Consider the following 17,797-nt stretch of genomic DNA (forward strand, 5'->3'; position numbering starts at 1 on the left):
TCAATCGCTTCTCGAACCTAGGGTTCGAGTCTAGAAGTAATTACAGCTATCGTTACTATATTTAATTAAATTATGAATAATTTATATTGGTTTTATGGTAGCTTTCTCCCGGTGTAGGTTTCCGCGCTGGGGTTTCCATTGGATTTTCTGACGAAGAGTGCCTCAAAAACCATCAACGTTTTCAGGATTCTCTTGCATATGTGTCGGGTGACTATCTAAAACATTCACACACACTAGGTAAGAGTTGAGCATACGAGCATCCCCACTTATTTACTGCAGCAGAGCCTCGCTAGCTTTAATGCCATCATTCACGAGACTTTACCCAGAACTTTGCCGTAGGCCCCAGTATAGGTGGGTAACTAGTTTTCATCTATCGCACCTCCGACTTCCTCTACTCCATGCATTGCTGTGGCTGTTTGCGGGGTGTAAATCCTGTCGGGATCGAAAACACATGTCACTTGTTTGGCTTTTCTGACCACAGCAACTATGCATCAAAGAAACAAAACATTGGCGATGCTGGTGAAATTTGTGTTAGTAGGTGTAAAGTGGGCTGTCAGTTGGCTTGCCAGCGTATAGGGCAGGGATATATTTTAATCATGGACGTAGCGAAACATCAAAACTTTAACTATCCGGACAGGTGGGAGGAACGATAGCGCGTTAGGCGAGAAGGGCGAAAGTTTTCACAACTTACTTTAAGTTGCAGTAAGAGGATCAATAAGGGAACAACATCTAGTGGAATGTTTCTTGGACTGTTGAAAAGGGGTGATAAGCGGTACGGAAAAGAGCAACGAAATAACTAAGCTGGACCACGATATATTTCCTGCATGAGAGGCATGCAGAACTTCAGCATATTCAAGCAAACGTGACACTACACGTTCGCTACGTATTTTTTTGTTTGCTGCTGCCGACGTACCCTTTGTTTGAAATTCTTTCAAACTTGATAAAATATTCACCCTTACCTTTCTTCCGACCTCATTCTCCTTCTCGTGCCCTCTAAGTTCCCAACCGCGGAAATATCCGAACCTTCCGAAGTGTCCCAAAGACAGGGAAAAAACAGGGAAGTTTTAAAATCAAAACACTCCCCAAAAAGAGGTTCGCAGACGCACGGTTTGTGCTTAGAGACTTTGGACGTTGAATCTTTAACTTGCAGGTAAACTTTGACAGTTACTAGGCTTACAGAAGGCTGCCGGGTTTATCCTCAGAGGAGATGCTACAAAGCCTGAGCAGAGGATGTCTAAACGCATACAGTCACGCCTGCTTACAATCTTACGCGGAATGATTGTACCGTGCAGGAGACATGTTTCCTTCCGAAGATATCCCCCAACAGTCAAGATATCTTGGAAGAGTCCCTGGAACTGCACAACCTTGCCAGCATGCACCATCCCAACAAAAACTCCCTCCATATGCAATCGCACGACAAAACCGATGACAATCATGGAACATATTTTTCATATTTTCTTGACGCCCCTTCTCCAAAAACCCTTTCCCCGATGGCGATTGTCGCACGGGTGGAACCACAACGCTTCTGCATCGCTTTTGCAGCGGTGAACCGGCTCCTTATGCATATGCACGGCCATCGTCCCGTGAACGTCCCTCCTTCCACACCGGTTACCGGTTTTATGCTTGTAATTTTCAATTGCTACATTAAACCGCCGGGAACGCGGCCGTTCCCATTCGCGCTGCCACCCGAATTCCGGCAGCAGCGGGCCCTGTAGACATCCCAACGCTCCAACACACTCTGCCGCCGTCTGCCGAGCGCGCGCGGGGGCCTTTGTTGTCGATTCGCATTGCGCTATTGCGATTTGCAGATTTATCAATACGCTTAAAGGAAAGCAGAAGCAGAAGAAAACCGATCCCGCATCGGCATCGAACCGATCCCGTTTTGTGCAAATCGTTCCCGCTCGTCTCCATTCCTCCCAGCGAGTGGACGCAGCCGCTTTGTCGCTGCTGTTTGGCTCAATTTTTCGATATTTATCGTATCGTGTGTGTGTGTCTGGAAGTGAGGCTCGGACGGAAACTAAGTTACCAAAGAAGGCGGCGGCTGAAGCAGGCAGGCCAAGCGAAACCCTTTTGCCCGATTGCACCAAAACGGAATACGACATCGTATTTAATTCATCGATTCCACTCGGAAGATGTGATGTAGCGTTCGGATGTTGCAGGCGGATATTACAGGCGGCATCCTTCGCACTGGCAAGCAAGAACTTCCACCCTTTTTTTTTGCGTTCCGTGCTTCATCAAGTTCTTCTTCGTCCAGAGCACTTTCAGCCCCGACCATCCGAGAGCCGTGGTCAATAATGTTTCGCTTGCATACATTTTGGATCACTTAATCCCCGTTGGCATGAGTTTTTTTTTTTTTTTGCATGACTCGCCCGACAACGGGGGACGAACTTTCCATCCATTTTATTGCCCATTGTTGATTTCTCTAGTTATGAGTCGGTCGGCAGCAACGTGCCTATGATCGGTAAATGGCTGTGGGTGGCTAGTTTGTGTATCTGGTACAATTAAGTTGATCTGGGTTAGAGAATAAAAGCCAAACCCGGGAGAATCCTATCTTTGGACCACATTTGCTGTGGTTAGACGAAGAAATCGAGTCCAATAAAATTAAACGACGGTTAGCGTTGGAAGTTATCAGCGAAATACTTGACCTGAGGGAGTTCTATGTACGTAAGAATTATCGGAGCTCGGCCAGCAATGCTTCAACATGTAGAACTACTACTTGTTAATACTAAAAAATGGAGGATACAGAAATTCCACCAGAAGTCAGGCCATATCGGTGTGGATATTAATGTCTTAGGACACATTTAACTCAAAATTACCCCCAACATAGAGCACTCTTCAAAACAAACACACAAAAAACCCCGGCATCAATTTCTTGTCCTCAACTACTGGGTAGCTCCGAGAGAACCCGTCTGGTCTACCCGTGGCAACGCGGAAGCATTGTGGTCGCGTGGGTTTTTTGTATCGCTCGGTGTTTACATATCGGAGACATTTGTTAAATTATGCGAATTTATCTGTTTTAGATTCTAATCGGCAACCCACAGTTGGCTGTGCCATATCTCACACACGGGTTTTTGCATCGTGCCCGAAGGGTTCCGCCATACCGACGTTCGCTGCCGTCGTCGGCTGGTAGCAGTCTGATATGACTGAAATATTAATCAAACCGCCACGATATGATCTAATGAACGTCCTCCTTTCGGATCTCGTCTTGCCTGTCCGTTAGCCATGCGTACCTGTGAGGCTGGACCTCTGCAAACATACCGGTTGACTAATGGCCGGCAGCCATTTAGCACCCGCATAAAGCGAGCAACCATTTTGTCACCTGCCAACCGGCTGTCTAGCGTCGAGCGAGAAGCGGCTGAGGTGGGCTTAAACGCGGCGAAAGCAATAATAGTTGCCACTTTATCACGCAGCCCTAGGTTCGCCAAACGGGCGATGGACAACAGTGTGGGTGGACTCAGGATGGGAAGTAAGAACGATGGGGAGGGGGGGGGGGAGGGGGGGGAGGGCAAGGTTGGCAGAGCGGTTACGGATGGCTCGCACGTCCACAGGGCAGGCTATCAGGATCAAACTCTGCTCACGTCCAGCGGGCCGGAGCATATTGATGGCCGTCACTTTGTTAGGTGACATTTGTGAGAAACTGCGTCGTCCAGCCTGCCGGATCGGTAAAAGACATACGCACAACTTGTCGCACACACACGCACACACGCATACAAACACAAATCGTAGTGGCAGAAATATCATCGGTGCGTAATCCCATGCAACTATCGCCACTCGAAACCATTAGCTAATTGACTCCCAAGCCCCAGGGTTCTCCACGGACGAACCTCAGGGTTTTCCACATTGGCGCGACGGAAGGGTTCACGCGTCCAAGCGGGAGGAGGCGGGTGCTGCGTCAACGGTGTCCGTATGGCACATAAATCAAAATATGGAAAACAAAAAAGCAACACTTGCTCGGGCAGGCTTAGGGGCGGTTTGGTGGCGGAAAATGGGAAGGGCGAGGTGTGATGCACGGTGCACCGGTAGGTGTTAATGGGCTGCATGCATTTAGCCTAACACTGGTGGAACGCTGCAGGTTGCCAGTCCAATTTACACCCATGGAACGTACCGCAAAATGTTTGCGTAGTTTGTGCTCGATCCCACCACCATCATCGCTAGAATTCTTATCCCCCCCACCTCCCCCGCGCAAGGGGGACCAACGACAATAACACAACTACAAAAAAAACCCTTTACATTGTGGTAGGGTTAATTGATAAGCCTCAGTAAATCAAATGTTTCTTGGTGTCACGATCCTGTTCCAGGTTGACATCGATAAATCTCGTACCCAACAATTAATCGATTTGCTACGGCCATGCCCGGCAACCCTCCCCCGTCCTTTGGCCGGGGTGTTTCACAGAGCTCCAGAATGCTGAGCTACAGTACCATCTGCAGGGGAGAGCATTCTTATCACTGTAAATGCTAGTACTAGCATCTTGCAAAACACCTCAGCCAAAGGAGATACTGCATCGTGCGGTTGGTCCTGACTGTTGCAGTCACTTCAGTCAGACACCGTCCAACATTCCGCTTAATGCCAACACCTTTCCCGTGAGCTGACAGGCAGGAATTCACGCAGAGACAATGAGCCCGTTGATTACTGCTGCGTTCAGGTGATTAACAATGCAAATTGTGCTGGCGGAAGAATGCTGCGCAAATGAGCGTCACCTGCAACGACACAGCAAAAACCCCACAAACCCCCATGCTTTACACTGCTTGGTCCTCTTCTGCAGGCTCTACAGCTAGATTGGAGATCCCGTTTATCTTGCCGGTTGGATTGCAGTGCTCCACCGCAACCAGCACCTCATCAGGTATTCCTGATCGGTCGTCCAACGGATGTCATGGTGCGATGAAATGAGTTATCAGAATTTTATGAAAATTGCCGTCCGATGTCTTGCTAGGCCTCGGTTCGCCGTGTCAAATGCAGGCGCGCGCGCCCGCTTCTGGGAAGCGCTCAGGTACGTGGAGAACCGTCCGTTTGGCCTCCGTCGTCGATCAAAATCCATTTTCCCTTCACCTGCCAGGTCTTCCAGCTTCGCGATCAGTTCGTCTTAAAAACAACCCCTCCCCGAGTACCACAGCGATTATGTCAACTTAATCATGTTCGGATCGATTTGATTTGATTTCTTACACGAGCCCCACGGAGGCTATGAAGCGGGCTGACTTAGACACGGCTTGTGTACGCTCGAGTGAACATGCAGGAGAAGAAGTAGAAGGAAAAAAATGAAACAAGATTCTCCCCCCTCCCCCTCCACACTTCGCTCCTCGAGCTCACCCATTAGCCGGTGGTCAAAATTTGCCGACCGGCACGCTTGGACGCTAGCAGTCCAACTCACCCAGGAAATTCTTCCCCCAACCCCGAGCAAGATATCCGAGATTCAATTTTGCTTTCTGTCACTCTCGCCAGGCGGAGATTCGAAACCAACGACACCACTGGTCCGGGCCCCGGCGAAAAGGCGTCCGCTTCCACATCCCCAGCTCCGCGTACCGGGCGGCAAGCATCTGAAATGGATCCCCCCCCCCCAAAAAGAACGGGACCAGTGACGGCAGGCAGTGGGTCGGCAGGAAACGAGGGTGACCTTCCGCGCTGCCTGCAGAATGGCTGCCATCAAAGAAAATCTCCAGCGGTGCATTAAATGACGCGTTGTTCCAAATTTTAGCACTTCGGTGTTATCTTTGGACAACTTTTGATTTCTCTATCTGCCGGATTGATCTCTCCGGCCAGCTTGCCAGGCGAGCGGTCGGGCGGTTGTGGTTGGCGATGCTAGGCGTTCCACCACGCGCGGTGGGCTAACGGTGAATTCGTGGTTTAGCGGCCGTCCGCGCTCTCAGTGTCTTAGCTAATAGCTTTCGTTGGTAACGGCTACTATGATTTCGATCATATTTTATGGAAGTTGATGCCTCGCACCGGTTCGACGGCTCTGCCATGGGAATGATGGACGGTTCGAGCCCACCGCCAGTCAAGAGTGGCGGTGTGTGTGTGCTTTTACCGGGGAGGGGGGAGGGGGGGGGGTGGAGCCCGGTTTGGGACCGTAAAACCGAGCCGTGATCTTTCGGTGAGCCCTTGCGCGAAGCTGCTGACCGTTGCACGTTAACTGAGACATAAATTAAACGATGCGTGTTTCGGTGTTGTTCAGTGTGTGCGTGTATCTCAGGGTTCGGAGGCTAAAAATCGACACAACGTAGAGACAACATGGGATACAATTTATCGCTAAACTCTGGCGAGTGTGTCATGGCGGAAGTGACCTTTAGGTGGTGAGAAGTAACGCTGCTAAGTGCTTCGTATCTTGTTCTTCGTACTAGGGTTTTTCGAAACCGGAGGCCTTAGAATGTCTGCTAATTTCCGCCCGAAAACATTTCCGCTGTTTTCTCTGAAAATTCTGTAAGAATTTACTTCCGCCAAGATTTGAATGACTTCATGAAGATCTCCTGAGCCTGAGTGAAGACAATGTTGCGTATTTTAATCGAAACCACCTAATCAGTACCCCTAGATAGTGCCACACTGAATGGTTATTGCTGCCATAAAACAAACATTATGGCATTCTGGAAGACAAAATAAACATTGCAGCTTTACGGCCATTCACAGCAATCCCTGCTTGTGATGTACTCTGGTTCATTTAGATGCGCGAAAGGAATGATGGGAGTAATTCAAACTATGTCGTTTGATTGCCTGTGATTTATATTCCGCCATATTCAGCCGCCATGCGTCAGCCGACATGGCAAAATCGGGCTTCAAATCCCATCCAGACTTTTTTTCTCTGTAGTGAGGACTGTGACTATCCCATCGCGAGGTACCAATGACTCATAGGCGTGTGCAGATCACGTCAGCCGAGAAGCGTATCATCAAAACACTGTGGAAAGTAACAGACACAGAAGCGAAATCAGCTTACTGACGTCTGATCACCGCTGGCAGTTGATCTCCGTTTTCAGGCAAATTAGACTTATCCGGCATTCACGCAATACATCCTCGCTGACAGTCGTTTTTGAGAGGATGTACTGTACTTACCGGTGCCCGTTTATCGTCTCTTCACACCCGCTCCGTACGCTCCGCTCCGCAGCTAGCCCACTTCGCCCATCAAACCACTTGTACCCACTGTTTACTTACCGGTGTCGATGTTTGAGTTGGAAAAGTTTCAAACTCTTCAGCTCTTCTGCCGGATTCGAGTGCTTGCGTGTGCTAGGCGAGGTATAGAATCGTTCTCGCAACGCCCACGATATATCGCCAACAAGCGCACAAGTGAGATGGCTACGCTTGAAGCTACGATTCTGAGCGCTCTCGTTCTGGCGAAATCGAACGAGGACACAAACTCGCGCAACTGCAGCCATGCCTTTGCTCTGCAGCATCGCGCAGACACACGCACACACACACTTCCTTTTAAGAACGTGCATCTATTCGAGTTTGTTGCTCATTCAACCGAAAACTTGAACGGAGGACGCGGCCCCAAACGGTGCTCCCAAACGAAAAACCTTCCCGAACCGGGCCGTTCATCGATAAACATTCTTCGTGCAGCCCACTGCCAGTTCGAGGGGGCTGGTACGAGTGTGCCGGGAGTGCGTATAGTCCGTGGTCGGCGATATGAAATTAATTAGACAAATTAATGTATTAACACGTTTCTCATCAAACAGTACAGGGCGCGCGATGCGTGCGAACGCTTTTGAGCGCTTGGCAAACAAGTAAACACAGAAGGCTAAAGGGCTCTACGGTATGGCCCTTTACCCAGCACAGAGCGCGCGGCATGAGCATATGGGGGTGCAGGGAGAGGCGAGCATTTGTCAACATCCGGAATCACGTTTTCTTCTTGGTGGTGAGCCAATTGGTGCTGCTGTGTGTTGTCGGTTGTTGGATGGTGTAAAGGTGACGCATATCGGCAGGTACGTCAGAGATGATTCGTTGGAGAGAAGACTCCAACTAACGAGCACACGGCATTGACTTTGCGGGAAGTTGTGCATTTTAGGTAACGCTAAACTCCTCACTAATACTCCTTTTTACGAAAGCCAAAGCACTGCGGATGACTCCGTATCGGTTGAAGGATGTAAAGGTTAAAGGTGTCAGATGAGCATCCGATTTTGATCATGCAAGTTCAAGCTCAAATCTTTTTACGCCCAAGTCATACGCCGTGGTTGCCAAAAATGGTCCACTTATCCGATGCCAATAATGCAACGTTAATCGTCAAAACCGAGCATGTGGGCGTACCTATTGACAACCGGTCCAATATCCACGGCCTGTCTACCTCGTCGGCCATGATAATTAGCTTGTTTCGATTTATTTGGCCTTGGATTTGGTTTCGTTGGCATTTCTGGGCAGCTCCGTAATTAGCTCGACCTGAGGGAAACTGCTTAGACTTTTGGAGCATAACTTGCTCCCTACCTGATTGTATGGTGTGTGTGTGTGTGATATTGTTTTGCAAACAGAATGGAACGCAATTAATTGAGGTTAGGTCCTGTGCCAGCATCCTACTTGACAGTGCGAACCCCAATCAAGCACATCCTGGTCCACGGCGCACGACTATAGCTGTCAAACTAATTACGCCCTTGCTACAAACTAATCTGCACGACATTCGTGCATCGATGTGCCTATTGTGATTGCTTTTGTAGGTTGTATTCGGTGAGCGTATTGAAGTTTGAAGTTGATGGGAGGTTTTTGGACATGTGGACTCACATGCAGGCGCGGCTTGCGATGGCTTCACATGTTTTCCAGCATCATAAATATGGAGTACACCTTCTTCATGACCTGTGAACGAAAACCAGCGCATGAGAAGACTGTACGGACCGCACACAGTCACACGAAATGTGTTACGTTCATAAACAGCTTCATGTCGATGGTGGCCATCCGAGCACAGGTGAGAATGGGTGGGTGCTGACTCCGGTGCAGTAGCAGTTGAAAGATGCGCTTGTTCTGCTGGTGCATATCGTGCCAGGCAATGCCGTAGATCGTTTCCGTCAGCTTGGACGCTTTCACCTCGATCAGCGTTCCCGGTATGCATAGGATAAGCAGCTGTACGGTGCAGAGCGGTATCAAGAATATCCCCGGTAGCCACAAACTCTGAAACAGTCGATAATCGAAGCACGTAATTTGCGACCGGGCAACGGCAACACACGCACCACCGGATTACTTACGGTACGCAGCACGAAGAGCGTCAGGACGATCTGGAACGTTAGTGACAGTACCTCGACCAGTGCCTGCATTTTGTACACCTGCTCAATAGTAGTCACATACTCCTCCAACCTTCGGTGGTAAACTATGATTTCACGCAGTTTCTCGCGGAGTGCGGCGCTCTCCTGCTCCACATCAGTGCACCGTATCAGCTTGTCCAGATCGGCCAGCTCTATCTGCAACACATCGTACTGGATGCAAATGTTGAGGATGAACGAGAAGTAGATGTTTTGCGTCGCGGTCAGCCCGGGCGGTGTCCACAGGATGCAGCTCATCTGGTACAGAAAGTTCAGCTCGTAACCCGTCCTACTGTTCGGATCCACAAACGGCAGGTACACACCGAAGGGCAGTATCTTCTGCCCATTGTACAGGAACACGACGGCCGGACCCAACGACGCAAAAACTGCACCAAACAGAAACATCACCGAGTAGAGCATGACACCGCGCCAGAAGATGGTCGTATACCAGGCCAGGATGGTCGATTGTGGGCCGTCCTGCATCGCTCGACGGTAGGTGTCACGGGTCATCTGCATCAGGTGCGGTAGCTTGTTCCGATACGCTAGCGCGCCCAATATGCGTGCCCATCCAATAAAGCCGAAGCAGATGGTGGCCATCACGAACGACATACTGTACAGGTCGTCACGGAACAGCACCAGCACATCGTAGAACGACACCACCATAAACAGTCCTGCCATCATGATAATGCTGATGGACAACGGATTGATCGTGAACCTACCATTGAACGCGTCCATGCCCAGCATGCGAAGGATGTGAAATTGCCAGGACAGGATACGGTTGAACATTTCGATTGGACTTTCGTGAAGCGCTGCCATTTTTGCACAAACCGCTAAGTGGTTACGTGTGCTGGTCTAAGGCCTAGTCGTGAAGGTATTTCAAACGAAAAGACTTCAAAGCAATTGATGAGCAGCGGGACAGGATGGGTGGATAATTATGTCTGGAGCGAGGATTAACAAGGCTCTGCTCATTTGCGTGAAATTACGAGGTATTACGAAAGTGGTGTGTTGTTGAAATATTCACCAATCCAATCGGGGTCATTTCGGTGTGCAGAAGTAGACATTCGCGACATGTATGCGCGGCACGATAGGTGAGGTGAGGTGAGCGTAAGCAAACTAAACAGAAGCTTGAGGTCCCGAGTGTCTTGTCAAGGGTTACTGTACATTAGAAGCTGTGCATTTGTGGGAATACTTTGCAGATGCTCAACACAAGCAGTAGAATATCTCGGTGATAGAAGCTCTCCGCTGTGGTAGCGGTTTACATGTTGCGTAACATCATGAAGATTGAGTAAAACTTTTGAGACATCTGAAAAGGTAAATAGGGCTAATGAGGCTGTTGAAGCAAAATTCGGAGTACGGTACGGACATTCACGAACAGGTTTAGGCTAATGCATGTCATACGGGCGCAGGTGAGCGTCTTAGGTTGCTGAGAGCTCAAGAGTAGTAGGCGAAAGATTTGCTTGTTCTCCCTTGATAGCTCGTTCCAGGTCAGGCTGTACACGCCGTCGGAAAACTTTACACCCTTATCTTCGATGATGGTGCCGAGCAGGCAAAAGAGAAACAGCTGCAGTGAGAATGCCGGTATAACTACCAGACCAGGGATCCAGAGAGACTAGCAGAAGATAGAAGGGAGGAACAAGGGAGGTACATTAGGATAGGCGAGCTAGCATAGCTAAGATACGGATAAAGATGCGTACAAACTGCATTACAAAGAGCGTGATGACAATCTGCATTCCAAGAGAGAGTACCTCCACACCGTTCATGACCGTGTGCGAATCTTCGATATTGGAAATGTACCTGTCGGAAAGAATAGTTAGTTTAATGCTACTTCAACAGCTGCTCGACTCGTGGTAATAAAGGCTCACCTAATCAATCGCTGCTGGCCATGCAGGATGGCGCGCAACTTTTTCGAGATCAGCGCCTCTCGCGTAAGATCGTGCGAGCGGATTAGCGCGTCGAGATCGAGTAGCTGCACCGCCAGTATGTCGTACTGTATGCAGATGTTCAGTACCAGCGCAAAAATCATGCACTCCGACGCGACCAGCCCGGGCGGTGTCCAGATAATGCAGCTCACCTGATACAGGTAGTTCAGTTCGTATCCCTTTTGCGAGGCGTGGTCCACAAACGGAAGTACCACACCGTACGGTAGTACGCGCTCCCCGTTCAACAGATAGATACCGAGCGGTAGTATACCGGCAGCGATGGACGTCCCAATAAACATGATCGTGTACGCATCTACCGCACGCTGTAACAGTTTGGTGTACCAGGCGAGTATGCTCATTTCACGCTCGCCTTCCTCCGTCACCAGTCGGTACGTGTGGTAGGTTTGGGCAAGCGTAACCGCTAGAACATTGCTGTAACACAGGAACACCGCAATACGGGCGATCCCGATTGTCGCGAAGAAGATCGTTATCAGCACGTAAACAAAGTTGAACACATCGTTCCGAAACAGGTACAAATCGTATAGCGAGATCACGAAAAACAACGACGCAAGACAGATCACCATGACGGTTAGCTTGTTGAAACAGAACTGCCGATCATAGCTATCGATACCGATCAGCTTTAGCAGGAATCGCTGTCGTTTGATCAGCCGATCGAATGCGTAGATTGGATGCTCAACCATCTGGTCTGATTAATGGATGTGGTCCGAATGAAGAGTGTTCGCGTGTACGGTAGGGTGAATCGCTGCTAGCCCCAACGAATAGGTCCTGCAAATGTCCGGGTCTCCAATAATTAGCTCTGCTCATTAATTTTGAATGTGTCGATTGTCAGCTGTTGGTGGTTTCACTGGCGGCGTCCGCCTGTTCAGAACTTAATAACTGCGATTTTCCCATTGCTGCAGTCATTATAAACCAACCAGGATCGCACCAAAAAGCGCATCAGGACACTTCTTGCGAGAAAAGGGGAACCAACAATTTATCGCTAGATCGGTAGAAGCTTTGCCGAAGCACTGTTACTATGTGGCACCACGTGCTGTACGCCACGGTACGAAGCGTACGTGCACGCCACTCTAGCCAACGCCAACTTACACCAACACAAGATGGTTGTGCACCGAGAAAAGCTAAGCGTCAGAGAATTTGCATTTGTTCCGACGGACGAGCGCGGTCGGTCGGGTTGCAAAAGGGTCCGAGAAAGAAGGCGGCCGAGGCGTGAATTTATTGATTCATGGCTGTACGTTACTTGCCGCCGTTTTTTTTTTTGTTTTGCCTCCCCCATGCCACGTGGCTGCAGCCACCGTCCACCATCCTCCTCAGCACTCAGTGGCGGCCCATTTAAGGATCAAGCTCGGAGCGCCATTAATTAGCAGTGCACGGTGCGATATCGTGCGCCATAAATCATCCCCCCCCCCACCACCTTTCGGAGGGGGAGAGAGGGAGGGAGATGGCTGTCTTGTGGGGGTGCTCGGAGTGAGCGAGGGCTAGAGTGCTGGGTGGAGTAAGTTACGTGTGCGGCGTACGCCCCTGCGTTGCTGAGCTTTAATTGCGCGCTAATGTAACATCGCCACAAGTAGCTTTCACGGTCCAGTCCCCAAGATACATTTGCTGCTGCGAAGCTCGAAACGGGTGTAGTAAGTATCCTTTTTTGTTTTGCAAAAAAAAAGCACAGAACGGTTCACAACTATAATTTTGGCTGTGGCAGTAGTTAATTGTACTTGGAAAACATTATTTTCTGTGCGAAACCGAATGTATCCGGTAGTTTTGCAGCTAGTAAATCCTGGTCACGGCACCAGCAAGCTTTAAGCGTCGCGTTTTTTTTATAAATGGCGCGGAAGAACTTTTATAGCACATATTTATAGCGAACAGTATGCAGTGACTGTTGAGACAATGGTGCAGCTCAGAAAAGGCAGCAAAAAATGACAAAAAGATATTACAACAAAATAAGAAGCCTTCTTAATTCTATACCAACCTCTAGAGACAAACACACACAACCCATCGCAAGAGGTCGGCTAAAGGTCGTCCGCTTTTTTATCGTTTCGGTAAGCTGTTGTCCTCGAACCTTCTTTTTTCGTTGTCCACTGTAAGGTATCTTGGATATTGGACGATTTTTCCTGCGTCCTACCACTCGGAAGCCACTGCGTGGCTATTGTGTGTAAATGAGACGGACTTATTGACCGATTCGACGAAGAAGCACCCCCGAGCGCGCGGTACGTTTACCAACTACAATTCAGCAGTCGAACGCATATAAAATCATCCTGCTCAAACGGGAAACTTGTTGATTTCTAAAGAGAAGATGCACATTTTTCTTCTACTTGATGCTTCACTATTTTTCCCCCTGTGCCATGCTTCCTGCTGGACATTGCAGCACCAGAGTTTGGCAGCAGGGCGTGGAATGTGGCGAATGTTAGAATGTTTCGCTCCCCTTTTAAGGACTGCTGCAAATGTTGTGTTTTTTGTTTCGTTTTCGTTGCCGTTGTTGTAGATTCTGTTTTTTTTTATAGTTTAGCAAATTTCTCATCATCGAATTGAATTGTTCGCCACTGTATTGTTGTATGTCACTACCGGCTGCATCCTCAATAATTTCGCATTTTCGGTGTTTTGGTGCTGTTGTCGTTTTTTTGGCGAACGATTTTGTAAACCGTAAGAAGGAAAGCAAACCATTGGAAATGTGGGAAACAAGCAAAACCTCAGCAACAAAACAACCACTCACATGCGGATGCAGGCAAGCAATTGTGCAACGCATAATACGATCGTAAATCAGACATTGATCGACGCTTGACAAATTATACGTGCCATAAGTGGACTTTGGTGCGGTTTTGCGGTGCGGTGCATAAAGGTGGGTTTTTGTGCTGTTGTTGTTGGTTGGTTTTCTTTTTGCGGAACCCGATGACGATGACAACGTCGTCAGCGGGTTTGTGTTGGCGAATTTATGGCTGCTGATCGCTATCGCTTCTAGCCCGCGCTGCATGAAAGTTAAAAGCACCGACCGGGAAGATACATTTGTATAGGACAGGAGTAAAACTACGGGTGGGAAGGGTGAAGGAAAGTAAGATTTATTTTTTTACGGTCCCGTGATAAAACGCTACTTATGGCACTTTAGCTAAACTCTTCGGGAGGTTTTTTTTCTTTCTTCTGTTTAATGTGATGCGTTTATAAATACGCTTTTAAAACTGTGGCTGTCAAAATTGATGTCGCTGAAAGAATTTTTAGGTACTGAAAGGGATGAAATTGGCTGCGAAAGGATCGGCTGACTAGCGTCGCATGTGGTTCAATAAAATAGTTGAAGCTTTTCTTCAGATTGAGCTGTTACTGTTTCTTCTGATTAGGCTGAGGCGTTGAAACTTTTAGGTTAGATATTAATGGGGAAATCGTTTATTTTGTGGTAATTGTGCCTCTCCCTGGGGACTCTATGGCGGTAAACTAAAACTTCCAGCGGTAATCAACAATTACATGAAGCAACTTCACTCTAGTCTGTACCTGTGGCCTTCCAAAATTGGGCGGACCTGAGGCACATAGTGAAAGTCATGTTTCGAGAACACATATAATGAAAGAATCTTCGTTCAATGAAGCCCTAATGCCGTAGTTATCTTCACATGGAACTGTTATATTTCATGTAAGATTAGCACCATATAAGCCACACTGGATACACGGAGTATAGTCTAGACAATATACAGCACATCAGAGCATTAGAAGTCCTCCTATATGCCTCCATATCTGGCGCTATAAATAAACGAAAAAAATGGAAGACCTTCGCTAATCTACCACCGTTATGAATGCGAAATAGAGCAGGAGTTTCATCTCAGCTTCTGGGATTTTTGGAGTGACCTCACAGCTGCATCAGTTGCTGACACAACGAAATCTATATCCAAGCTCACTGTGTGCCAGAACTCAGACAATTTTTCTTCTTCATTCCGGCAATCGAGTCCGGCTATCAGAGATCAGATATCCGGACACAAAACAAAAAACCACAATTCAGGAAGCTATCAATATCTGTCGAGTTTTCGCGAGGTTAGAACGCCTACGAAAACTAAATCCATGCTGTTCAAACTATGCTTGGTCCAATAATGTCTAGACGCAAAGAACCCCATTCGTATAGATTGGATGAAGGTTGAAAAGATAGAGGTTTGTTTGAATGTTGTAAGAGAAGCCTAGTGAAGCCTAATTTTTTTTTTTTATTGGTCAATAAAATCCTGGACGAGTAACATCCATTCGGCATTAGCATATTTTGGCTAATAGCTCCTACTTAAAATGTTGCATACATCGCAGCTATGCGGGTTAGATTGTGATAACCTGAAGAAGTGATCTTTGCATACTACTTGGAGTTTGGGTACACTGCGTAGTTATCAGGATGTAGTCGAACCCGGACATGAATCCTTCAAAACCTGTCGCGACGGTCGAAGCTGGGTCTGTATCGTACCTTGATAGTCCCAGTACTCACATATGCCTTTGAGACATGTTAGGCGGCCTTGATAGACGAAGCCCTCTTAGCCGCGTTCGAGAGGAAGATGCTCAGAAGGATCGTTGGCCCCGTATGTGTGGAAGGACAATGGAGGAGCCGCTACAACGACGAGCTGTACGAGCTGTATGACGACCTCACCGACGTGCAGCGAATTAGGATCGCCAGGCTCCGCCGGGATGGCCATGTTATACGCATGGCACCGGACAACGCAGCTCAGAAAGCTCCTTTTAGACGGAAGAGGCGTGGTAGGCCCAGATTGAGGTGGGAGGATGGCGTGGAATCATCCGCAATTAAGGCCGTGATAACGGATTGGTGACGGCGGCGCGGGACCGTGAGTGATGCCGGATTCTGCTGCGGCAAGTCAAAACCGCAAAGCGGTTGTAGCGCTTGATAAGTAGGAAAGTAAGCAATACTTACTGAAATATTTCTCAATACCAGATTCTTCCCACCCTGTATATTTGATATTTATGTTAACAATATGTTATGGCGAACAAAATAAACAAACAATCTAGTATTTTCTTTTCCATTTCATTTGCTAATTCGAAGAATAATTACTTGCTTCCTCCGAGGCTACATTTCTACGTACCACGCAACACAAACACGCACAAACACATTGAGCAGCGCTTATTTATCACTCCAGTTTATATTCCAAGGTTGATTAGCACTATAAACAACGCTTGCTCAACCGTGCACAACTTATGCGAAGTAATAACGTACAGGGCATACGTGTCCGAGTTCTCTCCTGCCGTTTGCTCCTTCAAGCCGTACACACACACACACACACACACGCTTGCAGAGAACTGAGTTATGAGTAGAAATTTTGCTTAAACGAATTGGGCCCGTCTAACCCACAACCAGACCATCGTTATTGGTTTTCGCACAAATCGTCCTTGCGCGCAGAGGAGAAGCGTAGAAGAATGCTTAGAATGTCCTGTGTTGTGATGGGCAAGGACCGTCGGTGAAAGGGGAGAGGTGTGTGAGCTGATTAATAAGTTCACTCGTAGGCCTTACCGGCCGAATGTGCAACATCTGATCACTAACGCTTCCAGAGAGTGGCTTCGAAAACTGTCGGTTAGCAGTTGTAATAGGATCAATTAATTTTCATTCCTTCGCCGTGCGCCAAAGTGGATGCCGCCGCCGTGAGCACGTGTGCATGGTGTTGCTTTAGCTTGGCTGTGGCTTTGGTTGGCTAACAGTGTTGAGAAATATGTTACTATCAAATATCGCTTTCAAGATGCCTTAAACCTGATGCCTTAAACTGTAATATTAAATAAAGAGGAAGTAGTAAAGAGGAAATTACTTGTGTTACGAGTGTGACTAATAATAGATGTTCAAAGGGTGTCTTAAGACAATAATGTTGCAGGATTGTAAGCCCTGCTTAAATTCACGGCGCAGAGTAAGGACACATTACAACATCATCCGACGGAAATCTGCAGAGGGAGAATTGAAATAAAAACCGAAAGTAGTTTTCCTTTTTTTTCGATGGGGCGTGCAACATTTCGGATTCGTAACGCCTAACGTGATTAGATGGACTGTCGATGGCACACAACGACCCACGTGGAAGAACGAAATGGCAAAACCCTACTTGCCTTCCTTCGACAAGCAAGCGGTACCGGACGAAGATTGATGTTTTTTAATTAAATTAGGATTAAACGAATTTGCTACGCGGCTGGCGCTGATGGCGGTTTTACCGACCGAAAGAGAGAGAGAGAGACTCCGGGCCGTAAGAGGTCGAAAGGTCGTTAGGCAGATTAATATGGCGACCTGTGTGAATGATTAGCCTGGGGGCCGTGGGCAATGCCGGAACGGGAGCGTAAGCTGGGACGGAAGGATACTTTCACGTTACAAAACTTGAAACTGCCGAAGCTGTGAAGTGTCTGATGGGAGCTCGGGCAGCGGATGAAGTACACCAAATGCAGTCTCCGGGAAACTCTCCGGGAAGCGTCGGAACCGTCAGACGTTTCGCATTACTTCAGGTCTGCTGCAACCTGAAGCTGTTGCGGATGGAGTCGCGAGCTTCCGCCAAACCATTTTACTGCCACTTTGCTGACTCACATCAAAACCTTGCGGCGAGGCTGTGTCTCGGAGGAGGGTGGGGGTGAAAATGGGTGAAACTTCATGAAATAATTACTGGTAAATCGTTACCGGTGGTGGAGTGACTTGCTGGCGGTGGCAATGGTGCAGCAGTACTGCCGTAGCACGG

General features: G+C 48.2%; 4 protein-coding genes across 4 annotated transcripts in view; 1 reads left to right on the top strand and 3 right to left on the bottom strand.

Moving 5' to 3' along the window:
* The window catches only part of LOC126556159 (netrin-B-like), a 147,713-nt gene that overhangs the window by 71,420 nt on the left and 58,496 nt on the right, over positions 1 to 17,797 (bottom strand). The gene's annotated exons all lie outside the window — the stretch shown is intronic.
* LOC126563124 (uncharacterized) lies at positions 7,273 to 7,883 on the top strand. The gene is made up of 3 exons (XM_050219749.1): positions 7,273 to 7,287; positions 7,411 to 7,478; positions 7,787 to 7,883. The coding sequence occupies exons 1-3, from the start codon at positions 7,273 to 7,275 to the stop codon at positions 7,881 to 7,883; spliced, it is 180 nt and encodes a 59-aa protein (XP_050075706.1).
* LOC126563133 (odorant receptor 43a-like) lies at positions 8,714 to 10,017 on the bottom strand. Its single transcript, XM_050219761.1, has 3 exons — positions 9,133 to 10,017; positions 8,828 to 9,073; positions 8,714 to 8,761 (listed from the first exon to the last, which is right to left on the bottom strand). Exons 1-3 carry the CDS (start codon positions 10,015 to 10,017, stop codon positions 8,714 to 8,716), a joined length of 1,179 nt encoding a protein of 392 aa, XP_050075718.1.
* Positions 10,457 to 11,821, bottom strand: LOC126558717 (putative odorant receptor 83c). Its single transcript, XM_050214775.1, has 4 exons — positions 11,064 to 11,821; positions 10,896 to 10,995; positions 10,565 to 10,810; positions 10,457 to 10,504 (listed from the first exon to the last, which is right to left on the bottom strand). The coding sequence occupies exons 1-4, from the start codon at positions 11,819 to 11,821 to the stop codon at positions 10,457 to 10,459; spliced, it is 1,152 nt and encodes a 383-aa protein (XP_050070732.1).

The sequence above is a fragment of the Anopheles maculipalpis genome, chromosome X (genome assembly GCF_943734695.1).
Source record: "Anopheles maculipalpis chromosome X, idAnoMacuDA_375_x, whole genome shotgun sequence".
NCBI classification, from domain to species: domain Eukaryota; kingdom Metazoa; phylum Arthropoda; class Insecta; order Diptera; family Culicidae; genus Anopheles; species Anopheles maculipalpis.

Coding starts and splice junctions, on each gene's coding strand:
- LOC126563133 (XM_050219761.1), bottom strand. CDS start 10,017: ATGGCAGCGCTTCACGAAAGTCCAATCGAAATGTTCAACCGTATCCTG. Junction 9,074..9,132: donor GTACCGTAAGTAATCCGGTG/GTGCGTGTGTTG, acceptor CGACTGTTTCAG/AGTTTGTGGCTACCGGGGAT. Junction 8,762..8,827: donor ACATGAAGCTGTTTATGAAC/GTAACACATTTC, acceptor TTTCGTTCACAG/GTCATGAAGAAGGTGTACTC.
- LOC126563124 (XM_050219749.1), top strand. Junction 7,479..7,786: donor GGAGGACGCGGCCCCAAACG/GTGCTCCCAAAC, acceptor ATGGGGGTGCAG/GGAGAGGCGAGCATTTGTCA.
- LOC126558717 (XM_050214775.1), bottom strand. CDS start 11,821: ATGGTTGAGCATCCAATCTACGCATTCGATCGGCTGATCAAACGACAG. Junction 10,996..11,063: donor GGCCAGCAGCGATTGATTAG/GTGAGCCTTTAT, acceptor TCTTTCCGACAG/GTACATTTCCAATATCGAAG. Junction 10,811..10,895: donor CGCTCTTTGTAATGCAGTTT/GTACGCATCTTT, acceptor ATCTTCTGCTAG/TCTCTCTGGATCCCTGGTCT.